This window comes from Chlorocebus sabaeus, chromosome 12 (assembly GCF_047675955.1).
Source record: "Chlorocebus sabaeus isolate Y175 chromosome 12, mChlSab1.0.hap1, whole genome shotgun sequence".
Taxonomy (NCBI): domain Eukaryota; kingdom Metazoa; phylum Chordata; class Mammalia; order Primates; family Cercopithecidae; genus Chlorocebus; species Chlorocebus sabaeus.
The window spans coordinates 113,423,952-113,449,487 of record NC_132915.1 but is presented as its reverse complement, the minus strand read 5'-3'; the positions used below and the strand labels follow the sequence as shown (position 1 = coordinate 113,449,487).

General features: G+C 54.5%; 2 protein-coding genes and 1 non-coding gene across 3 annotated transcripts; all 3 read right to left on the bottom strand.

Annotated features, from left to right (window-relative positions):
* Nucleotides 1-1,217: 1,217 nt before the first annotated feature.
* Nucleotides 1,218-25,230, bottom strand: MAN1B1 (mannosidase alpha class 1B member 1). The gene is made up of 13 exons (XM_008005525.3): nucleotides 24,920-25,230; nucleotides 23,648-23,756; nucleotides 22,829-22,962; nucleotides 14,880-15,034; nucleotides 13,250-13,359; nucleotides 10,335-10,520; nucleotides 9,047-9,195; nucleotides 8,517-8,705; nucleotides 4,068-4,258; nucleotides 3,591-3,711; nucleotides 2,940-3,137; nucleotides 2,725-2,856; nucleotides 1,218-2,009 (listed from the first exon to the last, which is right to left on the bottom strand). Exons 1-13 carry the CDS (start codon nucleotides 25,136-25,138, stop codon nucleotides 1,806-1,808), a joined length of 2,097 nt encoding a protein of 698 aa, XP_008003716.2. The 5' UTR covers nucleotides 25,139-25,230; the 3' UTR covers nucleotides 1,218-1,805.
* Nucleotides 7,055-8,364, bottom strand: LOC140713007 (uncharacterized). Its single transcript, XM_073022114.1, is given in 3 exon segments — nucleotides 7,055-7,442; nucleotides 7,445-7,733; nucleotides 7,735-8,364. Coding segments are annotated over 3 exon segments (1,101 nt in total). The 5' UTR covers nucleotides 8,260-8,364; the 3' UTR covers nucleotides 7,055-7,155.
* Nucleotides 16,783-16,868, bottom strand: LOC119620205 (small nucleolar RNA SNORD62). Its single transcript, XR_005236681.1, has one exon. It is a non-coding gene; the product is annotated as a small nucleolar RNA SNORD62 (small nucleolar RNA).
* Nucleotides 25,231-25,536: the final 306 nt, after the last annotated feature.

The window sequence follows — 25,536 nt, the reverse complement described above, 5'->3', positions numbered from 1 at the left end:
GGCTGAGCTGCGGCAGACGGAGGCGGCAGCCACACCTCCAAGGTGACTCCTTCCTTGACATCCTCTGTACACAGCGACCCCTCCAGGGGAGGCCACTGGACAGTGCTTTTGGCCCCCAAGGGGCAGGCAGTTGCTGTCCCCTCCCCTCTGGGGCCACGCCCCCAGCACATTAGTCTCAGAGGTCCAGGTGAGATGGAGAAGGTGCAGATTTTCCGGCTGTTCAGGCCCCATCCGCTGCCCTAATCCTGCCCGTTCAGCTGGCCATGGGGCACCCGGTCCAGGAGGGCAGCGCTGGTCTCACCGTGACAAGGGGCAGGCTAGGGTGGTGCTGGGCCCCTGTGACAAGGGGCAGCGCTGGTCTCACCATGACAAGGGGCAGTCTGGGGCAGCGCTGGGCCCCCCATGAGAAGGGGCAGGCACCAGGGCCGCATCGCAGCTGCTGTTCTCACCTTTCCAGGCCCACAGGAAGGAGTGCAGGGTCAGGGCCCAGCGTGAGGCAGGAGAGGAAGCCCCATGACGCCCACTGTCCCCAGGAGGACACAGGTGGCTGCTGTGGGATGTTGGGAGTTGTGGGGACAGAGCTGAGGCCCACACTCCGGGCCCGGACCTCCACAGTGGGGCACAAGGCCGGCAATCCTGGGCTGGGTCCAGGTAGCCCTGCCCTGTGCTGCCACCAGCTCTGGCTTCCCAGGGAGGGGAAGTCTTCCGAAGTGAAGGTGACGGATTTTTCACAGGAGAGAGTGGAGGGGTGCGGCCCTAAGAGGTCACCTGGTTCACGGTCGGGGGTACTCAGCCAAGGCCCAGGGTCAGCCCTGGGATAGAGACAGCAGTAGAGTGATGATGAGGATGACTCTGCCACCACAGCCCAGGGCTCGGGGCCACAGCCATGCCAGGCCACTGGGAGCTGCCTGACCCGAGGGCCCACGTTATCCCTTAGCTGTGCGCCTCAGTGCCAGCCCTGCAGGAAAGCAGGCCGTGTGAGACGCAGGAGCAAGGATGCCTCCCTCCAGGCATCTGCCCCACGGGGCCAGGGACACGGAGCTTCCCCAGGGACACGGAGCTTCCCCAGGGCCTCTCTCTGCCCCCCAGCAGGGGACAGCTGGAGTCCAGTCTCAGCAAACTGAATTCTGAGACATGACCTGAAGAATAGCTTCTCCCCAACATCCACCCAGACATTCCAGTCACGGAGACCCCTGTAGACACAGCAGACACACGGCTAGAGCAAATCAACTTTTATCTCCACCGAAAAGACCCATTCCACTGGAGGGGCCTGTGAGCCAGATGGACTTGCCGTCCAGCCCTCCAAGCCCGCTGTGGGGTGGCCAGGAGGATCCCTGAGTCCAGCTTGTAAACACCAGAGCCAGCCCTGGAGCCTCGGGCCTGTGGGGTCACAGCAGCCCCTGCAGACCCTTGGGTTGGGGACATCTGAGGCTTCACAAGCCTGGGCAGAGCTGCACCCTGGGCTGTCCACTCAGTCACCACAGTACCAGGGACCACCTCGAAGCCCACTGTGGTCGGCCCACAGAGACCTGCTCAGGCTTCAGTAATGGTGAGTCATGATTCGTGTTTTCTGGAAGAGGCAGGCAGAGGCTCCAGGGGCCCGGCCCACCCCGCCCCACACAAAGACTGCGGCTCTCACTCAGCCTCACGGTGTCCTGATGAAAGAGAGATGAGGGGAGCCCAGAGCCAGCTCAGAGCCCGGGCCACTCAGCGGCTGCTGGCACCATGTGGGCCTTTGGAAAATGCCACAGACCCAGCCAGGCGCCTCCGCCCACCCGAAGTCCCCACGCCAGCAGCCGCCCCCCCTAGGCAGGGGTCCAGATGGGCAGAGGGTGGGCTTCGGTGTTGAACACGTAGGCATCCAGGCTGAGCAGGTTTGGGTCGTCAGAGAAGAGCAAGAACAGATACTTGAGAGTCTCCCCCAGGAAGAAGCTCTCCATCTTGTCCCTGGGCTCGGGCTTCTGAGGATCCTGGACGTTGTTGATGGAAGAATAGCCGCCCGAGGGGACCTGCGCAACAGCCAGGGCCTCGTCACCAGATGGGGGGCACCCTGCACCCCCCTCAGCCTCATCACCGAAGCGCCCTCCACCTCATGGTGAACGCGGCCCCCAGCGCAGGCTCGGGGTGGAGGGTGCCTCGACAGTGGCCACCCCTGGGCGAGCTGTGGTTCCACCAGAGCCCACCGGGAGACGCCAACAACCCTCAAGCGACCGCGACAGACACCGCCTCCCCAGAACCTGCGCTCAGGGCCTCACAGCTGCCTCACAGGACACAGGGCAGACGGGAGCTGAGGCAGCAGGGCCCTCAGACCAAGGTGAGAGCAGAGCCAGGAGGTGACTCAGGCCTCATCTGGCTCCAACATGGAGGGCATGACCTGAAACGGGGCCTGGCCCACAGTGGGGATGGCGCTGCAATCATGGGTGCCTCCTGAATTGGGGGGATGCTGGGCCCACAGAGGGGATCCTCCCCAGATAGGTCCTGAGAGATGACTGAGGGGTGCCCGGCCCCTCTGAGTACCCGGGTCCCGCACACGATGAAGCTCAGTGGGGATGGGGATGCCGGGGCCCCCAGGCTGCAGTGTGGCCACCCTGAGGCTGCAGCAAGCCCACCCTCCCCAGCCCCAGTGACAGCCACCACCAAGGGCGGGGCCAGCCCGAGCCCCACAGCCCAGCTGTGTCTGTGGCCCGGTGGCCACGACCACAGGGGGTGAGGACAGACACTCACCCGCGTGAACCGGCTGAAGCTCTGCAGAATCTCCCAGCCCCAGTCCTGGTACTTGCGGTCCCCTGTGACGCGGTACAGGTAGAACAGGCTCTCCACGGTCTCTGGCCGCAGCAGGTTGTGCCTGTCTGCCGGCTGTGGGCAGAGCAGAGCTCAGGGCGAGGCCAGCCCTGCTAGCACCCTCCTCCTGACGGACCCCGACCCAGGCCCAGGCCCACCTTGACCTCCACGTCCCGACGGCCCGGCTGGGGATAAAGGTTGAAGTGCACGATCTCGGGACTCAGCCCCGTCTCCATCTGCCGGTTCATCTGATAACAAGTCTCCATGAGCTCCCGGGCCAGCTCCATGTGGCTGGCGGGCAGGCCGTGGTAGACGCCCAGAGCCAGCGTCCCTGGCAGGAAGCACACCAGGTGGTCCTGGAACCAGAGGGTCTCTTCAGCCCCAGATCCCAGGCCCGGCCCTCAGCCTGCAGCTGCACTGGCAGCCAACATGGGGGCCCAGTGCTGCCTCGACCCCGGTACCCTGGGAGGGGAGGCCATGCGAGGGCACTTGACATGAACAGTGGAGCCGCCTGGGCCAGGCCCTCCAACCTGGCCCCCACACACCACCCAAGGACCTGCTACACACCGGGCACGGGAATGGCTGGGGGAGGGAGCTGCTCTGGGGAAGCCCTGCCCACCCCAGGTGCCACACAAGGCCTCGCTGCCCTGTTGCCAAGACAGGCCTGGCCAGGCAGCCATGGTCTACCTAGGGCCTCCACGTGGGCGCCATGGCCAGGATTTCGTTGTTCTTTTTGACATCACGACTCAGGAACCATGGAAGCCAAGGTAAAAGGGGCGGTGGCCGGAAGTCCCCATGGACACACTCACCATCTTGGCACTGAAGCGGCCGTGGGCAAGTTCCCCCACAAAGGTGAGCTTACTGGGCTCAGAGTGCCGCAGCAGGTGTGTCCGGACCCCCTCAATGGCTTCCACGTAGTCCTCCAGCAACCTGTGGACACCAGCAGTCACCTCACTCTACCAGGATGGTGCATGGGTCCTGGGTGGCGCCAGGGACAGGCACATGCTGGGCCCACACAAGCACAGCAGGCCTGGCCCTTGCTGGACAGAAGGTGCCACCCTGCACAGCCCATGGCCCTCAGTGACGATGCCCCCCTCACCCCCGCGGAGGCCACGGTGAGAAGTGAATGAATACGCTCCCCACAGAAATGCCTGGGCCAGGCCTGGCATGGCTGCGGTTTTCTGACCCACAGTGGGGCGAGGGGCAGCAGGAGCTGGGGGGCCACGGGAGCTGGGGGGCCGCGGGAGCTGGGGGCCACGGGAGCTGGGGGCAGGGCCGGGCCTCACTGTGTCTCCTGCTTCCCGCCCTGGATCCACTGCTTCAGCAGGTACTCATAGTAGCTGTCGGCCCTGGCGCCCAGCGTGAACACACCCAGGTGGGTGAAGAGGCCGCTGTGGGTGTTGATGAACATGGGCACTAGCCCGTCCTTCTTCCCAGACAGGCCGTGGATGTGCTGCGTCACCTTCTCCACGGCCTCCTGCGGCAGAAAGGGGTACAGTGCGTTTACTGCCTGGGGTGAGCTATAGAGGGCTCTGTGAGCTATGCCTCCCCTCGCCCCAGCACCGACTGACTCCCAGCAGAGAGAGCTCTGTGCCCGGCCCACAGCTGTCCTTGCCCACATGGCTCCTGGTGGCCACACGACACAGCCACACAGCCACCAGTGCAACACACCTGAATGTCACTGCTCCTGACGGGCGGTCACCACAGAGCTGACCCGTCTTCAGGATGGCTCTCATCCCTTACTCGAAGGGACAGCATCTGACAATCACAGGCACTGTCCTCACAAGAGCCTGCCAGACCTGGCCGTCAGCCACGGCTCTGGAGGGACGGCAAGTGTGCCTGCCTTCTGAGCCCAGTGTTGCTCCTGATGATATGAAACACCCGGCTCCACGCCCTCCTGGTGAGCTCCCACTCGTCCTCCAAGTCACAGCCACCCTCAGCTCCTCAGGGCTCACACCCAGCCAGCAGCACCAGGCGTCCTGGCCCACAGTGGGGCACACGGTACCGGGAGGTCAGGGCACGCCCAGCAGGGGCTCTCCAGGTCTCTACCCAACGCAGACACCCAAACCCATGCCAAGCGCCTTCACGGCCTGGCTGCTTATCCCTGTGTACCTACAGCAACCAGAGGCCCTGGTGACGTGGGGGTGCCCATGGGCGCCTGGGGCCATTTTCTGAGCTGCAGTGGAAACGCCTTCTAAACGTCTGCATGGGAGCCTCACGTGGATGGTGTGGGCTGCACTTCTCCCCACAAGTGGTCACAGTTGCTCTAAAGAGGGATGTGTTCAGCTCATGAATAAGAACAAGGATTCGAACGTAAGGCCAAATGCATGAGCAACAATAAACAGACCAGCTGTGCTTCATGAAAATGATCATCTGTTATCTATCAAAATATACCATTAACAAAGTAAAAAGAGACCCGGGACAGTGGCTCACACCTGTAATCCCACCACTTTGGGAGGCCAGAGTGATAAGATTGCGTGAACCCAGGAGTTTGAGACCAGCCTGGGCAACATGGCAAAATGCTGTCTCTACAAAAGAGAGACAGGGGTTTTCTAAATAAAATTTTAACTAGCTTGGTGTAGCTGCGAGCTCCTGTAGTCCCAGCTACTCAGGAGGCTACTGCACTCCAGCCTAGGCAACTGAGTGAGACCTTGTCTCTCAAAAACAGAAAACAAAAATCAAAGTAAAAACAAAACTTCTAATATGGAGTGACTATACAGAATGAAGAACTCCTACAATTCAACAAGACAAACTATCTAATTAAAAAAACAGGCAGTGGGCCAGGTGCGGTGGCTCACGCTTGCAATTCCAGCACTTTGGGAGGGTGAGGTGGGTGGATCACCTGAGGTCAGGAGTTCGAGACCAAACTGGCCAATATAGTGAAACTCCGTCCCTACTAAAAATACAAAAATTAGCTGGACGTGGTGGCATGCGCCTATAATCCCAGCTACTTGGGAGGCTGAGGCAGGAGAATCACTTGAACCCAGGAGGAAAAGGCTGCAGTAAGCCGAGATCATGCCACTGCACTCCAGTCCAGGCAACAGAGATAGACTCTGTCTCAAAACAAAAAAACAAAAAACAAAACCAAAAAAAACACCAGGTTGTGAACCTATGAATTACGTTGAGTTTAAAAAAAAAAAAAAAAGGCCGGGTGCAGTGGCTCACGGCTGTAATCCCAGCACTTTGGGAGGCCAATGGGTGGATCACCTGAGGTCAGAGGTCAGTTCCAGACCATCCTGGCCAACATGGTGAAACCCCATCTCTACTAAAAGTACAAAACAACAGCCAGGTGTGGTGGTGGGTGTAGTCCCAGTTACTCGGGAGGCTAAGGCGAGAGAATCGCTCGAACCTGGGAGGTGGAGGTTGCAGTGAACCGAGATCGTGCCACGGCACTCCAGACTGGGTGATATAGCAAGGCTCCGTCTCAAAAAAAAAAAAAAAAAAAAAAAGACAAACGACTTGAACAGGCATTTCTCCAAGAAGATGCACAAATGGCCAATAAGCACATGAACTAATCCCCAGCCCTGTTCGTCACTTGGGAAAAATGCACATCAAAACCACTATGTGAGGGCCATGGGGATGGCCACTGCCCACAAAACAGAAAGCAGCGAGTGCTGGCGAAGGCATGGAGGCTGAGCCCTGGACACTGCTGGTGGGAATGTGACATGGTTTCGCCACTGTGAAAAAATTATTGAGGTGGGGCCTCAATAATTAAACAATGAATTACCACGTGATCCAGCAATTCCATTTCTACTACTCAAAAGAACCAAAGCAGAGCCACAGGCAGGTGTGTGCACACGCGCTTCCAACAGCCAAAATGGCATAGCCCTGGCGGAGGGAGGAGTCAACAAAAGTGGCGTGGTCACACATCAGATATTCAGCCTTAAAAAGGAATTTCTGAAGCGTCTTCGCGTATGAAGCTTAAAGACGCTGAGCTGAGTGAAAGGAGCCCGAATAAAAGGACAAATCAGCCAGGTGTAGTAGCTCACGCCTGTCACCCTAGCAGTGTGGGAGGCCAAGGCGGGTGGATCATGAGGTCAGGAGTTCGAGACCAGCCTGGCCAACATGGTGAAATCCTGTCTCTACTAAAAACACAAAAATTAGCTGGGCGTGAGGGCACACACCTATAATCCCAGCTACTTGGGAGGCTGAGGCAGGAGAATCGTTTGAACCTGGGAGGCGGAGGTTGCAGTGAGCTGAGACTGCGCCATTGCACTCCAGCCTGGGTGATAGAATGAAACTCCATCTCAAAAAAAGGAAAAAAGAAAGGACAAATCGTGTGTGATTCTACTCACACGAGGAACTCCACACAGTGAGGTCCAGGGATAAAAAGCTGAACAGTGTTTTCCAGGGACTGGGGAGGGACATGAGGGGTCACTGTGTGATGGGGAAGAGGAGCTTCAGTTTTAAGATGAAAAGGGTTCTGGAGATGAAGGTGATGGCTGCAGAACAGCATGAATGTGTGTAACGCCACCGACCTGTATGCTGGCAACAGCGTGAATGTAACACCACCGACCTGCACACCTGCAACAGCGTGAATGTGTGTAACGCCACCGACCTGTATGCCTCCAACAGCGTGAATGTGTGTAACGCCACCAACCTGTATGCCTGCAACAGTGTGAATGTGTGTAATGCCACCGACCTGTATGCTGGCAACAGCGTGAATGTAACACCACCAACCTGCACGCCTGCAAGAGTGTAAATGTGTGTAACGCCACCGACCTGTATGCCTGCAACAGTGTGAAGGTAACACCACCAACCTGCATGCCTGCAAGAGCGTGAATGTAACACCACCGACCTGTATGCCTGCAACACCGTGAATGTGTGTAACGCCACCGACCTGTATGCCGGCAACAGCATGAATGTGTGTAACGCCACCGACCTATATGCCTGCAACAGCGTGAATGTGTGTAATGCCACCGACCTATATGCCTGCAACAGCGTGAATGTGTGTAACGCCACCGACCTATATGCCTGCAACAGCGTGAATGTGTGTAATGCCACCGACCTGTATGCCTGCAACAGTGTGAATGTAACGCCACCAACCTGTATGCCTGCAACAGCGTGAATGTACCACCACCGACCTGTATGCCTGCAACAGCGTGAATGTAACACCACCGACCTGTATGCCTGCAACAGTGTGAATGTAACGCCACCCACCTGCACGCCTCCAAGAGCGTGAATGTAACACCACCGACCTGTATGCTTGCAACAGCGTGAATGTAACACCACCGACCTGCACGCCTGCAAGAGTGTGAATGTAACACCACCGACCTGTATGCCTGCAACAGCGTGAATGTAACGCCACCGACCTGCACGCCTGCAAGAGCATGAATGTGTAACGCCAGCAACCTGCACGCCTGCAACAGCATGAATGTACCACCACCAACCTGTATGCCTGTAACAGCGTGAATGTGTGTAACGCCACCGACCAGTATGCCTGCAACAGCGTGAATGTGTAACGCCACCGATCTGCATGCCTGCAACAGCGTGAATGTGTGTAATGCCACCAACCTGCACGCCTGCAACAACGTGAATGTGTAACGCTACCAACCAGTATGCCTGGAAATGGTTAAGGTGGCGCGTTTCCTCTGTTTTATCACAATAAAAAACCTGAAAACGAAAACACACACACACACACACACACACACACACACACACACACAGCACCTGCTGTGATAAGCAAAAGGTGGCTCCAGGGGAGCCACGTCCAGCCAGAAAGCCTGCCCCCTTACCTGAAACTTCTTAGCCCCTGTGAGGCGGGAGAGCTCCCGGAACTCCAGCTGAATGCTGGTCACCTCGGCCACCGTGCTGTCGGAGGTCCACCGTGGCGGGTGCGCGACTCCAGTGCCGATGTTCACATCTGAGTAAGGAATCTTGGATGGTGTTCTGAAGGCAGGCATTAGCCGATTTCCAAAATCCTCCTGGTATACGAGCAGAGCAGAGAACCAACATTTCAAGTCACCCAGAGGCTTCGTCTACATGTCATGACTCTCGCCCCCTTGGCCCTAGTGGAGACGCTGAAGGCTCTCTGGGGCCAACACAGCAGCAAAGGAAACGGGCATCACTGCACTGAGTGAACGTCTCTACAAGGTCAGTGGTGATCAAAGTGGCTGCATCAGCTTACGGATATGGGCTCAGAAACAGACTCCAGTGCGTTTGAAGAGGAAATAGGAAAACAATCACATCCCCACAAGTCCGCTAAAGGGGGAACTCCTTGCATGCGAGTCCACTGTCTCCTTGCAGAACACCCTGAGACACTTACAGCTTTCCTCAGGAAGAGGCTGTCCCCAGACAGGTGGTAGGCACTCAGCAGCCCCCCCAGGATGCGGATCGTGCTCTCAAACAGGTTGACGTCCACGTCCTTTTCAAAGTGTAACTTCTTTGACACCCACTTCCTGGCTTCCTCAAATTCTATAACATAAAACAGTAAAGGATGCAGAGACAAATGGATGGGTCCAGCATTTTCCTATCATCTATCCATCTTCAATCTTTAAAATGCATTTGGCTGGGCATGGTGGCTCACGCCTGTAATCCCAGCACTTTGGGAGGCTCAGGCAAGTGGATAGCTTGAGCCCAGGAGTTTGAGACCAGCCTGGGCAACATGGCAAAACCCCATCTCTACTAAAAATACAAAAATTAGCTGAGTGTGCTGGTGTGTGCCTGTGGTTCCAACTACTGGGGAGGGTGAGGCATGAGAATCGCTTGAACCTGGGAGGCAAAGACTGCAGTGAACTGAGATCGTGCCACTGCACTCCAGCCTGGGCCACGTCGCAAGACTCTGTCTCCAAAAAACTCACATTTGAAACCAGGAGGCGAACGTTGCAATGAGCCGAGATTGCATCATTGCGCTCCAGCCCAGGTAACAGTGTGAAACTCCATCTCAAAAACAAAAGCAAAAACAAAAAAATAAAAAACAAGCCCACATTCTGGGGCATTATCGTTCCCCTGCTGCAGGGCTTCAACATCACCTCCCGTCTCAAGTGGGTAAATCTTGAAGTCTCCAATATTTGTGAATAAAACAGAGTCAGCAGTGCAGTCACTGTGACCACAAATGGGTCACAATCAAAGGCCATGATACAAAAAAATCACACAAGTAATTTACTGGTGGTCTACAACCTATTCAAAAAATTAGGTAAATGTTTAAAATATCGCTTAAATAACTGAAGACACATACTCCCAATTCAAAATGGATGTGCTGGTCTACGAAGGACGCTGCTGAGATCTGGACCCAGCAGGGCCCACAGTCACTCATCCCCACCACCCCCAGGTCCAAGAGCAGCACAGCCTGGAAATGCCCCTTGTACGTCCCCCAAAGAGGCCACGCTCAACTCCTGCAGAGATCTGGGGACAGCTGCCCTGTGTGTGCCCTGGGTGGCTGGAGAAGAACAGGAACTGACCGTAGTCAGCACGTCCACTCCTGCACCCAGGGGAAGGGAAAACCCATGGTCAGATGCAAACCACAGCGTTCACTCCACGTGCAGCCCCCACTCTGCCTTAGCACACGAGGCCCACAAGGAGGGCTCAGCCCCTCCCCAGAAAGCACTAGGTACCTTTCCTCAGACCCAATATCCACATGGTGTCCAGTGCGTCGATCAGTGTGAGACCAAGGCCAAACCACTCGCTGAAGGACCTGGACACAGGCTTCAGCTCGTCGTGGCCCCACGCGAACTTGCGGTATCCTTTCCACGCGTGCAGGAAGACGTCAATCACGCCCTTCTGGCGATAGTTTGGATGCGCTAGTAGGAGAGAGAGAGAGCACAGGCCATGGCGGGCGTGGTCCCAGCATCGGCACAGATGGACACCCTCAGGCAGAGCGCTGCCGTGACCCCCATCGGGCAAAGATGACAGTGAGTTTGGGATGATGGGAAGAGCGGTGGTGGACACAGCAAAGGGCGGGGCCACAGAGGCTGCAGCAGTCCCCAGGGAGAACACAGTCTGCCAAGGGCCTGAGGCCTCCGGAGGCTGCACAGGATGGCACCTGGCACCCGACCACCAGCCTGGGGCCTGCGCACCTCCACCTGGTGCCTGGGCAGGCATGCCCTCCTTGGGCCTCGGTGGCCTCTGGCCAAAGGGACAAGACTGGTTGCCCTAAGGGCGCCGGAACAGCAGAGTGGAGCCTGTGGAGCAGCAGGTGAGCATGGTGCCAACTCAGAATGTGAAACGCTGATGGGTGCAGACCTTGACACGAACACCCTCGACTCACACACACTCATTCTGCCATATGGGCTTCAGGTGCTCCACAGGACTCACACTGCAGACGCATTAGAGTCGCCTTGGTCACTCTTTTTTTAAATGGTATTTTTTTGGTCGGGCGTGGTGGCTCATGCCTGTAATCCCGGTACTCTGGGAGGCTGAGGTGGGCGGATCACCTGAGGTCGGGAGTTTGAGACCAGTCTGGCCAATATGGCGAAACCCCGTCTCTACTAAAAATACAAAAATTAGCTGGGCGTGGTGGCGCGTGCCTGTAATCCCAGCTACTCGGGAGGCTGAGGCATGAGAATCACTTGAACCTGGGAGGTGGAGGTTGCAGTGAGGTAACAGAGCAAGACTTTGTCTCAAATATATATATATACTTTTTTTTGTAGAGATAGGGCCTCACTATGTTGTCCAGGTTGGTCTTGAACTCCTGGACTCAAGCGATCCTCCTACCTCAGCCTCCCAAAGTGCTGGGATTACAAGCGTGAGCCACCACGCCCAGCCAACGTTGACTAATGTGTGGATTGACACGTGTGTAACGGCATCATACCACACGTCCTCTCAGGAAAGGTTCTGAGGCCTCCTCGCGCTCATGGCTTGGCTCTGCCTCTGCCCTCATTAATGCCGCAGAGATTGCTACACATCCCTCACAGGCCTGGGGCTGGGAGTCCCGGCTCTGGGCTCCCTCTCGACTGCGGAGACACCTGGGGGCATGATGAGAGCAGGGTTCCAGACTCAGCGATCTGCCCTGAGTCCCACAGACAAGCAAACGACTCTGGCGGTGGCGGCCCCAGCCCTGGTTTTCCGTTTGGAGAACGGGAGGGTGACCGGTTTACTGTGTCAGAGGGAGTCATGTGTGGGCAGCAAGCCACCCAGGTGCCAAGGCGAGAGACCGAGGGCACGAGCTGTTCTGGTCTAACAAGATATATAAAGTGAGAACAGTTCTACTAGATATAGATCATAGACACGATTATATATGAATATCATTAATCATGAGTTTCCAGCAATTACTCTTTACTCCAATATTATAATAATCCTCGCTCTACAGCTATAACCTAGGAAAAACCAGGTCATACATACATAGGAGCTAAGGGGACATAGTGAGAAGTGACCAGAAGACAGGAGTGTGAGCCTTCTTTATGCCTGGGCAGGGCCACCAGAGGGCTCCTTGGTCTAGTGGTAATGCCAGCATCTGGGAAGACGCCCGTTACCAAGTGGACCGTGGTCTAGCGGTAGCATCAGTGCCAAGGAAAAGTACCCACTACTCAGCGGACCAGGAAAGGGAGTCCCCGTTTCCTGGGGAGGTTCAGAGAAGACTCTACTCCTCCACCACTTGTGGAGGGCTTGACAGTCAGGCCCGCCTGCAGTTATCCGGAGGCCTAACTGTCTCCCTGAGATGCTGTGCTTCAGTGGTCATGCTCCTGTTCTGCCTTCATGTTCCATTCTGTACACCTGGCTCTGCCTTCTAGATATCAGAAGCAAATTAGTGAAAGTACTAAAAACCTCTGATACGAAGAAATAATGGCGTAGGCTGTGTCCTCTCTCTCTGTCTCTCCGCCTCGGCTGCCAAACAGGGAAGGGCCCCCTGTCCAGTGGACACATGACTCTCATGACCTTGTCAATCATTGGAGATGACTCACACGCCTTATCCTGCCCCTTTTGCCTTGTATCCAATAAATATCAGCGCAGCCTGGCATTCGGGGCCACCACCGGTCTCTGCGTCTTGGTGGTAGTAGTTCCCCGGGCCCAGCTGTCTTTTATCTCTGTCTTGTGTCTCTATTCCTACAATCCCTCGTCTCCGCACACGGGGAGAAAAAGCCACCGACCCTGTGGGGCTGGACACGACAGTCATGAGGCTGAGAGAGGCCGGCATGCACTGAGCTTGGCTGAAGGCCCGCACCTGGGAGGCCCCCAACAAATGGTGCTCAGAATGAAGCGGCCTGCAGAGCGGCCTGGGACTGGCCAGGCCGAGACCAGGGATGCAGCACAGGCAGCAGTCTCCAGGGATCCCATGGGGCAGCCTGGCCCAGACACAAATCTCCCACACACACCTTCTTCTGCAGCCGCATGCTCAGGGACAGCAGGCCAAGAGCCACACGGTGTCACCAAGGTTGCAGAGCCAGTGAGGACTCAGACAGCAGGGGGATGCCGAAGGGCAAGGTGCACACCAGGGCTGGGGGGCCACCCACCACGGCTGAGACGAAGCCTGCACCCATCAGCCACCAGCCCCCGAGCGCCTGGGGAGGAAGGGGTGCAGGCGTGGCCTCACCTGGTGTGCCCTGTGTCCTGGCCGGTGGCAGGGGAGGCTTGGTGGGCACTGCTGCTTTTCTTGAAGGGAGCTCGGTGCCCTGCTCAGGCTCGATCACTGCTCCCCTCCAGCTTCGGGGGAGAAGGAAGGGCGTCAGCTGCCGTCAAACACGTGTGGCTCCGTGTTTCCCATCCCCACGCTCCATACCCACAGCCAAGGCAGGGCCCTGCACCCGTCACGGCCCCATCTTCCTGCGGTGCAGGCTGCTGAGTGGCAGGAAACACACAGTTCAGTCCTGAGCTCCCGTGCCTGAGAGTCAAGACCACAGCACTGCCCCAAGGTCAAGGCTGGCCTGAGGTCAGAGACCAGAGCTTGGAGAATCATGAGAAATACCTCTGCAGAGGCCGGAGGCAGGGGGCCTCTACGGTGGAGATCCAGAGAATCTGTCATCCAGACAGGGGCACTAATGACTGTGAGGTGGCCCCAGGATGCCAGGATGGCCACACGGACGGGGGCTGTCCCTACACACGAGAGGCATGGCCACTCATACTCCCCATCCAGAGTTCCGTCCAGTGGCCATCAGAACAGCTACGACCTCCTAGCTGTGGCTGGGCCTGAGCGTTCTCTTGGGGCCCTGTGGTGAATCTGTCTCAGGCTCAGCGAAAGGCCTCTTACATCCACAGATGGCTTACATGCTGGGAGTACGGATGTGGCACTTTTGACAGGCTGAGGTCACATGATCTTTTGCTCTGGAAGTAAAGCCTCCTTGCGTTCACGCCACCACTAACTCGAGCGCAGCGGCCTCGGACCCTCCACTCGAGCGCAGCGGCCTCGGACCCTCCACTTGAGCTCAGCGGCCTCGGACCCTCCACTCGAGTGCAGCGGCCTCGGATTCTCCTCTTGGCAGTGAGGACCGCTCACATGCACACATCCACGCCTCTCACCATGCACCTGAGTTCAGGGCCTCTGGGCCCATTTCTTCAGAGCCCATCTCTCATGGCTGACAGCGCTTGTCTCAGGCCACTCCTGCACAGCAGCCCTCACTGGCCCTGGCTCTGTCCACAAAGCAGAGCTCAGGTCTGGTCCACACTTTGTGGGGGAGAGAGGATGCCTGCGGAGAGCCCTGCCTTCCGCCTCAATTACATCAACTCTGTTTCTAAGAGTGTAACATGGAGCCGGAAATGAGGCTGAGATGCCCCAGCACCGAACGAAGCTTCACTGGGATCCACAACCTGCACCTGCCCAACCAGGCAGAGGATAGCACCCTGGGAGCCTGGGCACTGGGCAACTCCCTCTCCCTCTGCTCTCTGCTCGACCAGATGGGACTCGGGAAAGGAGGTGGCCCAGGCAGCCAGTGTCCACCTCTGAGCCTGGCTCCCCACCCCCACCCACCCGTGCACCCTTCACACCACACGAAATGTTCTGAGACATTATTGCATACCATGAGGACATTATCGGAAACCTAATTTAGCTCTGACCTCCAGTTTTAAAAATTCGATTCTGTAATCTAAGGTTGATGAAGACAGATTATAGAGCGTACACTGTCAGTTTCAAAGGAAAATAGATCTCAGACACAATGTGTTTTCGCGATCTTGTTTTTTGGAATATAAAGGCCTGAGCTGCGGTGTGCAGCCTGCCCTGCGCTCTGTACCTGATGACCGTCCTCTGCGGATCTCCTTCTGGGCGGGGATCCACAGGCACTTCTTCCCTTTTCACGGCCTCTTCCTGGGTCCCATCCTTCAGGTCTTGGCTGGGGGGTCTAATCTGCAGGTGAGGTGGTCCCCGCTGGACGCGTCTTTGTGATTTCTGCAGAGAAATCAGTCACACAGGAAATCGTGGGGCGCCTGCGAGCTGCCCTTCTTTCCCTCTACGGGACGCCCTCAGGTGCAGCCCACACCTCACTGACTGAGCTTCCACCTCACCTCAGACTAAATTACTTTCGTTTTTCAACACAACAGGCAGCTTCAGAAGACAGCTCCTTAGGAGCCCGGGGACACTGCCGACTGGCTAAATGGCCCCAGGCAAAGCGCTTCAGCCCCTCCCGTGTGGGAATATTTCCAAACTCTCACAGGTCCTAAAGGCTTCATAAGAAAGGGCTGCAGCAAACACCAGCTCCAGCAACAGCTCTGGGTCCCCAGGCCTCCTGCACAGTCATCGCAACATGAGTAAGGCGCCCACATCCTCACTACAAAGCACAAAGCTTCCGATGACATATGGAGCTGGGTTCCCCTTGCCAGGCGCCCCCCTGCTGTGTGATGCGGGTCTTCTGGCCACCCCCCACCGCCCCGTTCCCTGTTTCCACACCTGCAGGCACAGAGCTCCATCCTCTGCTTCCTTCCCCGTGTGAACAGGAGCGTGGGAAAGCTGCAGACCGTATCACAGACCGAGGCTTAGTTCCTCCTGAGTCTAGAGGCAGATTCATTCTCTCCTATGGCCTCAGTTTTCTGTGGTATTGCCAAACCTTGATTTTCATTATTATTATCATAGAGACAGGGTCTCCTTACGTTGCCCAGGCTGGTCTCAAACTCCTGGCCTCATGAATTCCTCCTGCCTTGGCTTCCCAAAGTGCTGGGATGACAGGTTGGAGGCACCACACCCGGCCCAAACCACAATTTTGTACTTCTTTACTGATGGATGTTTAGATTGTTCCACTTTTTTTTTTTTTTTTTTTTTTTTAAAGGAAAGAGTGACTACTTATGGCTGGGCACGGTGGCTCATGCCTGTAATCCCAGCACTTTGGGAGGCTGAGGCAGGTGGATCACCTGAGGTCAGGAGTTCAAGACCAACCTGGCCAACATGGTGAGACACCATCTCTACTCAAAGTACAAAAAATTAGCCAGACATGGTGGCGCATGCCTGTAATCCCAGTCAGAGTCTTGCTTTGTCACCCAGGCCAGAGTGCAATGGTACAATCTTGGCTCACTGCAACTTCCATCTCCTGGGTTCAAGCAACTCTCCTGCCTCAGCCTCCCAAGTAGCTGGGATTACAGGCGCATGTCACCACACCTGGCTAATTTTTGTATTTTTAGTAGAAACGGGATTTCACCATGTTTGCCAGGCTGGTCTCGAACTCCTGATCTCAGGTAATCTACCCACCTCAGCCTCCCAAAATGCTGGGATTACAGGCATAAGCCACTGTGCCCAGCCTGTTTTTGTTTGTTTTTTGAGACCGAGTTTTGCTCTTGTTGCCCAGGCTGGAGTGCAGTGGCGCGATCTTGGCTCACTGCAACCTCTGCCTCCCACGTTCAAGCAATTCTCCTGCCTCAGCCTCCCAAGTAGCTGGGATTACAGGCACCTGCCACCATGCCAGGCTAATCTTTTGTATTGTTAGTAGAGCCAGGATTTCACCATGTTGGCCAGGCTCGTTTTGAACTCCTGGTCTCAAACAATCCACCCATCTCGGCCTCCCAAAGTGCAGGGATTACAGGCGTGAGCCACCACGCCTGGCCCCAGCCTGTTTTTTTTTCCGCCTGCCTCGGCCTCTCAAAGTGCTGGAATGACAGATGTGAGCCACTAGTTCCACTGTGTGTTTGTCTAGTCTCTTCCCCACCAGGTCGCGCAATCACTGTCCTCTTCATCTCCCTGCTCTTGAGTCCACAGTGGAAGGTCGGAAGAAACTATTAGAATTACATCACTAAGATCATCTAGTCTTAAATCACCATTACGAGGGTCAGGTGCGGTGGCTCACACCTGTAATCCTAGCACTTTGGGAGGCTGAGGCAGGAGGATCACTTGAGCCCAGGAGTTCCAGACCAGCCTAGGTAACAAAGTGAGACCTCACCTCTACAAAAAATCAAAAAGTTAGCCAGGCGTGGTGGCACATCCCTGTAATCCCAGCTATTTGGGAGGCTGAGGCAGGAGAATCACTTGAACCTGAGATATGGAGGTTGAAGTGAGCCAAGACTGTGCCACTGCACTCCAGCCTGGGCAACAAAGTGAGACTCTGTCTTAAAAAAAAAAAAAAAAAAAAAAAAAAATGGCCGGGTGCGGTGGCTCAAGCCTGTAATCCCAGCACTTTGGGAGGCCGAGACGGGCGGATCACGAGGTCAGGAGATCGAGACCATCCTGGCTAACACGGTGAAACCCCATCTCTCCAAAAAAAAAAAAACAAAAAACTAGCCGGGCGAGGTGACGGGCGCCTGTAGTCCCAGCTACTCGGGAGGCTGAGGCAGGAGAATGGCATAAACCCAGGAGGCGGACCTTGCAGTGAGCTGAGATCCGGCCATTGCACTCCAGCCTGGGCGACAGAGCGAGACTCCGTCTCAAAAAACAAAAAAAAAATCACTATGGGTTCAATGATCACAGTTTTATGATCTTGTAGGGATGTTCATCTGAGTTTTAGTTTTATTCCCAAATTTTCAATAGAGGTTTGAATTTTGACAGGGAGTCAATGGATTTACAGATTAATTTAGGGAGAACTTAAATCTTTTATTTATTTATTTATTTTGAGACAGAGTCTTGCTCTGTTGCCCAGGCTGGAGTGCAGTGATGCGATCTTGGCTCACTGCAACCTCCGCCTCCTGGGTTCATGCCATTCTCCTGCTTCAGCCTCCTGAGTAGCTGGGACTACAGGCGCCTGCTACCACGCCCGGCTAATTCTGTTTTTGTGTTTTTAGTAGAGACGGGGTTTTCACCGTGTTAGCCAGGATGGTCTCAATCTCCTGACCTCGTGATCCACCGCTTCGGCCTCCCAAAGTGCTGGGATTACAGGCATGAGCCACCGCACCCAGCCACTTAAATCTTTATAGCACAAGAATAAAATGTCTAATTATTTAGATCTTTTCAAATACCTTGAGTGTTATACTTTTATTCATACTGACTTTATGTATTTTAATATCAGGATTATTCCTGTGAACTTGGTGGCATTCTTTTCTTCTTATTGTGATGGAGATCTCTTTTCTTTTTGTTTTTTGTCAAGACAGAGTCTCACTATCACCCAGGCTGGAACGCAGTGGCGCGATCTCAGCTTGCTGCAACTTCAGCCCCCCAGGTTCAGGCTATTCTCTTGCCTCAGACTCCTGAGTAGCTGGGATTATAGTCACACACCACCACGCCTGGCTAATTTTTGTATTTTTAGTAGAGATGGGGTTTCACCATGTTGGCTCAAACTCCTCACCTCAAACCTCAAGCGATCCGCCTGCCTCGGCCTCCCAAAGTGCTGGGACTACAGGCGTGAGCCACTGCATCCTGCCACGATCTCTTTTCAATAATATTTTCTAACTGATTACTGCTACTACATAGCAAAGTTCTCTAAAACTAATTTCTAAGCCTGATGAAGTCATAAGAAGCATACTTGGTAAAGGATGAAATATTCTAACTCACAACAGTCATATAAATAATAAAGGAAAGAAAAAATAAAGAACTTAAAAAAAAAAAAACAAATAATAAAGGAAAATATGAAATTCCTAAGACTCATCAAAGGACACGGACAGCTTCCGGGATGGGAGCACATACGGCCGCTCATCACCTCTTCCCTCCTGTAAGTGTCCCTGCTTCTAGGCGAGACACACAAACGTCCATGAAAAGCAGGCACCAGTTTTTGACTGTCGCATCGGAAACATTACCAACACGAGAATGCCCAGTGCTACCAGGGTACCACTGACTGCTACTCTCAGCACTGTAGCAGGGGAAGCAAATTCGGGAATAGTTTGTCATGATACATGTCAGAGGACTTCAAAATATTCACAACCTTTAACTCTTAATAGTTTATGTACTACGCATGTAATGGGGACGTTTACAAATGAAGAAAGAATCAACAGATAAATGACTTAGAAATGATGGTTTATCCAAGCAATGAAGAAGAGCTATAAAAATCTGCATGAAAGGGAACATCCTCATGTGCATAAAAAAAAAAATAGGGGCCGGGCGCGGGGGCTCACGCCTGTAATCCCAGCACTTTGGGAGGCTGAGGCGGGTGGATCACAAGGTCAGGAGATCGAGACCATCCTGGCTAACACGGTGAAACCCCGTCTCTACTAAAAATACAAAAAATTAGCTGGGCGCGATGGCGGGCCCCTGTGGTCCCAGCTACTCGGGAGGCTGAGGCAGGAGAATGGCGTGGGCCCAGGAGGCGGAGCTTGCAGGGAGCCAAGATTGCACTCCAGCCTGGGCAATACAGCAAGACACCATCTCAAAAAAAAAAAAAATTGGGACCAATCCAGCCCCTAACCCTCAATTACGTATACACGTGTGTATCCAAATACCAATCCAGAACCTAACCCTCAATTATGTATACATGTGTTTATCCAAATAAAATTATTATTATCATTTTTTTTTTTTTTGAGACAGGGTCTCCCTGTCATCCAGGCTGCATCATAGCTCACTGTAGCCTCAACCTCCCTGGCTTAAGCGATCCTCCCACCTCAGCCTCCCAGGTAGCTGGGACTATAGGCATGCACCATCATGCCTGGCTAATTTTTTTTTTTTTGGTAGAGATGGGGGTCTCACCATGTTGCCCAGGCTGGGCGTAAGCAATCTGCCTGCCTTGGCCTCTGAAAGTGCTGGGATTACCGGTGAGAGCCACCACATCTGGCCAAATAAATTGAAAGACATATACCAAGTGTTTCAAGAGTTGGACTGGAAACAGGGGTAATGTATGGCTGTGTTTTCCCCTTTATACCTTCTCAATGTTCCCATTTTCTCTCCTAAGTCCCTATAACATTTGAAATCAGCCAGGTGTGGTGTCTCATGCCTATGATCCCAGTACTTTGGGAGACTGAGGCAGGAGGATCACTTGAGCTCAGGAGTTAGAGACCAGTCTGGGCATCAAAGTGAGACCTCATCTCTATGAAAATATAATTTTAAAACTTAAAAAAAATTGAAATCAATCAAAGGAAAATGTTAACAGAAAGCGATCTGGCCTAAACACAGTCTCATCCCTAACCAGGTCTAGAAAAGTGCCAGGGTCTGAACAGGAGAGGCGGTGCAAGTAGTCCCTGGAAGGCAGGATGTCTCCAAGTCGACAGTTGAGAAAGACACAGAATACTCACCACCCACCACCCCAGCTGCTCCTAGACACTAGGTACTGGCTTATGGTTCACTTGTGAGGGGTGGAAACACATCTTTCAATGGAAAAAATGCCACAGTCTGCTCTCAGGCAGTTATGATACTCCATATGCAAAGGAGAGGAAGGACCAAAGAAGAAAAGGAAGCACCTGTTGGCTTTCAAGTCAGGAAAATTCAATTTGTAGACAAAGACCTTCGTCAAAGGCGGAAACCCTCACACCCAAAAGTGTGGAGCAATGGCCCCACGGCCAATCAAGAACAGGAGTCTCCCACCAGGCATGGCACCTTCTCGGGGCCAATTCCCACCCTACACCCTTTGCCCTGCTAGACTACCCTTGGAGAAGCTGCTCAGCGACAGGAATGCTGCCTTTGAAAGGAGAATGTGGGCTTGCTTCCTTCTGCATTTTGGTACTGTCCATCCCCTCTCTATTGAGCTTATAGCAATTTTAAAAGGACACGTTTTCTTGTTAAAGAAATAAAAGGGCCGGGCATGGTGGCTCATGTCTGTAATCCCAGCACTTTGGGAGGCTGAGGCAGGAAGATCACAAGGTCAGGAGTTCGAGACCAGTCTGACCAACATAGTGAAACACTGTCTCTACTAAAAATACTAAACTTAGCCAGGCATGGTGGCACGTGCCTGTAATCCCAGCTACTTGGGAGGCTGAAGCAGGAGAATCGCTTGAACCCGAGAGGTGGTGGTTGCAGTGAGCAGAGATCAAACCACTGCACTCCAAGCCTAGGCGACAGAGTGAGACACGTCTCAAAAACAAAAAAGGCCGGAAGTGGTGGTTCACACCTGTAATCCCAGCACTTTGGGAGGCAGAGGTGAGCAGATCATGAGGTCAGGACATTGAGACCATCCTGGCTAACACAGTGAAACCCCATCTCTACTAAAAATACAAAAATTAACCAGGCATCACGGCATGCGCCTGTAGTCCCAGCTACTCGGGAGGCTGAGGCAGGAGAATCACTTGAACCCGGGAGGCAGAGGTTGCAGTGAGCTGAGATCGTGCCACCGTGCTCCAGCCTGGGCGACAGAGCCAGACTCTGCCTCAAAAAAAGAAAAAACGTCAAAACACCCCCACAGCAGTCTGAGGGTGACCCAAGCTCACGGGGGCCAATGCCACTCTTGCTGGGATCCTTGGCCAGTGGGCAGCAGCCTGCCTCCATCTCCCAGCCCAGGAGCTGTTCCTCGGCAGGTTACCACTCCCAAGGCCGCTGTTAGAAAGCGCTGTGTGTCCCTATCACGGCCCTGAAGGGAAGTGAAACCTCCACCTGGTGCGGAGGACTCTGGTCACAGGTGAAGCTCCCAAGGTACCCCTACACCTCCTAGACACAATCACAGATGTACAATAGTAACTAACACCCTAAGGGCCTTCCGAGCAGCCACGCCAGAGTCAGCACCACCCTGGTGTTCTCAACGGCATTGATGATTTGGCTGTTCTTCCTGAACCAAACATTCACTGACAGGACATTTTCCTGGTTCTCCGGCTGCCTCCTGACCCATCCCCAGTCTCCACTGCCCCTGCCCTCCTCCCTGACCCCAATCTTCTCAGCCTGGTGACACCCAGACTAGGCCTGGCCCCTTCTTACTACCTTTCCAGACGACACAAACCACCTGTACCTAGGGACTCCTAAAACCTGTCTCCCCTGGCAGACTCTGATCCTGGCACCACCTGCCCACCAAGGTCTCCATGGGGCCTCCCAGGCATCTCACAGTGGGCAGATGCAAAATGGAGCCCCTCAGTGTCCCCAGGCCAGAGCCTGTGCAGCTTGTGCTGGCCCCTCCACCCGGAGACCTGCCCTCTTTCTCCCAAGGCCACTCCTGCGAAGCCCTCCTTCCACCACTCAGCTTTTCCCACAGCCAGGCAGCTCTCCTGGCCTCCTGCCCTCCACTGTGTCTCCACCCAGCAGCCAGAGCAGTTTCACAGTAAACATCTCAGACATCCAGTCCACGCCAAAATATTCCCGCACACATCAACTGAACACTCCAGTGCTGCCTCCAGGATCTGCAGGACCAAGGCTGGTCTGAGCCAATCCCTGCTCCCTTTCCCAGCCCTGAGAATTTCACCTTCCCGCATATGCTAAGGTCCTCCTTGCCTCAGGCAGTTTCACTCAGGCTCAAGTCTGCCTCTTCCCACCTCGCCTGGTGCCAGCAGCTTCTCAGCCCTCAGATCTTGCCCTCAGTGCCACGGCCTCCCCTGAGCACTCAGGGCCAGCCACTGTTCTTCAACAGTGCCCTGCTCTTTTCCACACAGAATGTACACCATGTGCCACCTGCCTCTGCCCGTCTGTGCCTGGTTTCTCACCAGCCTCGCCTACCAGCTGTGGCTTCTTGAGAAGAAACAGGTCTGTCTTATTCAACACTGCACAGTCAGAAGTAAAATGGGAACTGGCCACGGCTGGTCTTCAAGAAGAATGAAGCAAAGACTATGCCTCTCTTTCCCCAAGTATGATCCGACCAGTCCAGAACGAGAGAGAGGTAAACACATGGTAACAAATGGTAAAGGAAAATAATTATTTTCAATCTTCAATGGTTTGAAATGCCTCTGGATTGAACCCCAGTTATAACTCCACACCATTTACTCAAAGTACCTGCGATGAAATCTCTGGGAAGTCCTCAGGGTCGGTGTCTGCCTTCTGAGGAGCTGGTAAGACTGGTGGATTTGCTGGTTTCAACCCAGTGATTTCTGGCCTCATCTGCTCTTCCTCTAGCCTGAAAGCCAGAGCTGAATAAGAGAAGCTATTTTATTTCAAATATGCCACAAGGCCTACAAGAGATTTAAACTGCTTCATTAAAATGCTTGGCAGGTGCTATCCATTACAAGTCAACATTATGAGACCTGATAGTGACTGAAATTAATTCAACAATAGCCCAAGGGAATGAAATCTTTTTCAAAACACTTGGCAGTTTGTGTCCTTATCCATAACACAGAACCTCAAATCTTTTGCCTTCCTATTTTCCATTCAGGGACGTTCAGCGTGTGGCAGGTGGGCAGGAGTCCTTTAGCTCTGCTCCACAGAGAAACCATCTTAGACCGACTGACAAGAGACTCTCTGCGTCCTCACCAGAACTCTGCCTGGTCTTTTCCAAATACATGCTAATGAGTGTTATGAAATTAGTGTGGTTATTTAGGTTGAGTGTTCAAGCCCACCAGCTGACTTACTCTATGAGGGAGACTGGACATATCAGTACTTACACCAGATGCTAGAGAGCAGTCAGACAGCATCAAATTAACATCTGTGTTCTAGACAGGTGGTTAAATACAGCTCTACCTTTCTCCTTATCTTGATTTCTTGCCAATTCATTGCCATATATGCCTCCTGGAGTTGTTTAAGGTAGAATGCAAGACTGCTTCTGCCCAATCAAACCTCAACACTGATATCATTTTCAAGTACATGTATTTCTGATACCTTTCCAATGGTCAGCCAAGTTGATGTAGAAGAGGAGTCCACAGAAAATCAGAAAGGCAAGGAGGAAGAGAATCATATTCCGCTGCAATCTTGACAGTTGCTTCCATTTCTAAGGGAGGTACAGAGAATGACATTTCTTACTGAATATATCACACGGAAAGTCTCAACTGTCACAAATTGTGAGGACAATAAGGAATGCAGGAAGACCCAGTATTCAGCTCTATTTCTTTCTTTCTTTTTTTTTTTTTTTGAGACACGGTCTCATTCTGTCACACCTAGGCTGGAGTGTAGTGGGTGGAACGCGGCACGAGCCACCGTGCCCAGCCAGCTCTATTTATTTTGAATGGGGAAAAGCTTCCTCTCAGCAGGGAGTAGGTACATTGCTGGGGCAATACTACAGATGTCATTAGTACAGTAGTGTAGATGACATGTGTTTTTGTTGTTGTTGTTTTTGAGACAGAGTCTTGGTCTGTCGCCCAGGCTGGAGTGCAGTGGCCCGATCTCAGCTCACTGCAAGCTCCGCCTCCCGGGTTCACGCCATTCTCCTGCCTCAGCCTCCCGAGTAGCTGGGACTATAGGCGCCTGCCATCACGCCCGGCTAGTTTTTTGTATTTTTTTAGTAGAGACAGGGTTTCACCGTGTTAGCCAGGATGGTCTCGATCTCCTGACCTCGTGATCCGCCTGTCTCGGCCTCCCAAAGTGCTGGGATTACAGGCTTGAGCCACCGCGCCCGGCCTAGATGACGTGTGAATAAGAAAAAAGTAGAAACATTTCTGTCATATTTCATCAGCAGTGGAAAAAGACTCCCGCGATTCCCACAGATGTAACCCAGGCACCGCCCAGGCGATGCATGGGTCCGGATGTGGTTATCAATGCCCTTTGTCCTGAGACCACCACGAACATACCAAGAGCCAATCAAGATGGGCTAATTTCTCACTGTACTGCGGGCAGCATACACCACGGGGAACCTCCGGTTTCTGCTCCAAGAGGGGCAGGCGCCTGGGCCAGGACCTTGCAGAAAAGCGAACGAAGCCCAGAAAACCTGCTGGGGCTCCAAGCCCTCCTCCCACCACCGCCCCGCAGAATTCGGGCCCCTGAGACCGCTGCAGCCCCGACCCGGAACGCACATTTGCCCCTTTTTGCAGGGAAGGGGTGGAGAGGGCGGCGCCGGGGGAGTCGAGCCCGCCCGCCCAGGCCCCGCTAGAAGCCGCAGGCTGGGAGGGCGGCGGGCACAGCGGCCCCGGGACCCGGTCAACCCGGCGCGGCCCTCACCCTCCAGCACGAGCGCCGCCGCCAACTCTTGCTGTTGTCATAGCTCTCGCCAAAGCTCAGCGTCACCGAGATGAAGTCCCGATGAGGCGGCGGCGGCGGCGGTGGGTACATGACTACGGTGGTGGCTACAGCCCAAGGGGCCCCGCCCACTGGCGGCGTCAGGAAGTCCGACTGAGAGGAACCGAGAGCTCCGCTCCTGCGGCCCTCGCAGGCAGCCATTGCACCGCCGTCAAGAGCCCGTCCATCGCACGGATACACGACTGCGCATGCGCCACGTCTCTATGAGGCCACTGCGCCTGCGCCTGTCTCCGCACTTTCCAGCGTTCGCGACTGCGTTCTACGGCGGCTGCGTCAGAGAACGACTGCGACTCCGCCCTGCCCTCAGGTTCATTGCGCTTGCGCCGGCGCAGATGCGCTCCGAGCGTAGCTGTAGCGACAGGGCGGGCCTTGGTTCCGTTTGGGGGCGTGGTCGCTGTCTGGAGCTCCCACGTGGTTCGCCTCACGGATCTGGAGCTGGGCTTCTCTCGCCTCCCGTCGTCCGGCTGCACCGGCTTTGCCCACGCCCTCACGGGAGACGCAGATACCCGGGACCCGGGGAGGCGCCTCCACTTCTCTTC

What these genes read in the sequence shown, in the direction of transcription:
- MAN1B1 (XM_008005525.3), bottom strand. Translation starts at nt 25,138, where the DNA reads ATGGCTGCCTGCGAGGGCCGCAGGAGCGGAGCTCTCGGTTCCTCTCAG. An exon ending in CAGGACACAGGGCACACCAG is followed by an intron (nt 10,521 to 13,249) that starts GTGAGGCCACGC and finishes CTCTCCTACTAG; the next exon opens with CGCATCCAAACTATCGCCAG. An exon ending in GCTTCAGCCGGTTCACGCGG is followed by an intron (nt 2,010 to 2,724) that starts GTGAGTGTCTGT and finishes GCTGTTGCGCAG; the next exon opens with GTCCCCTCGGGCGGCTATTC.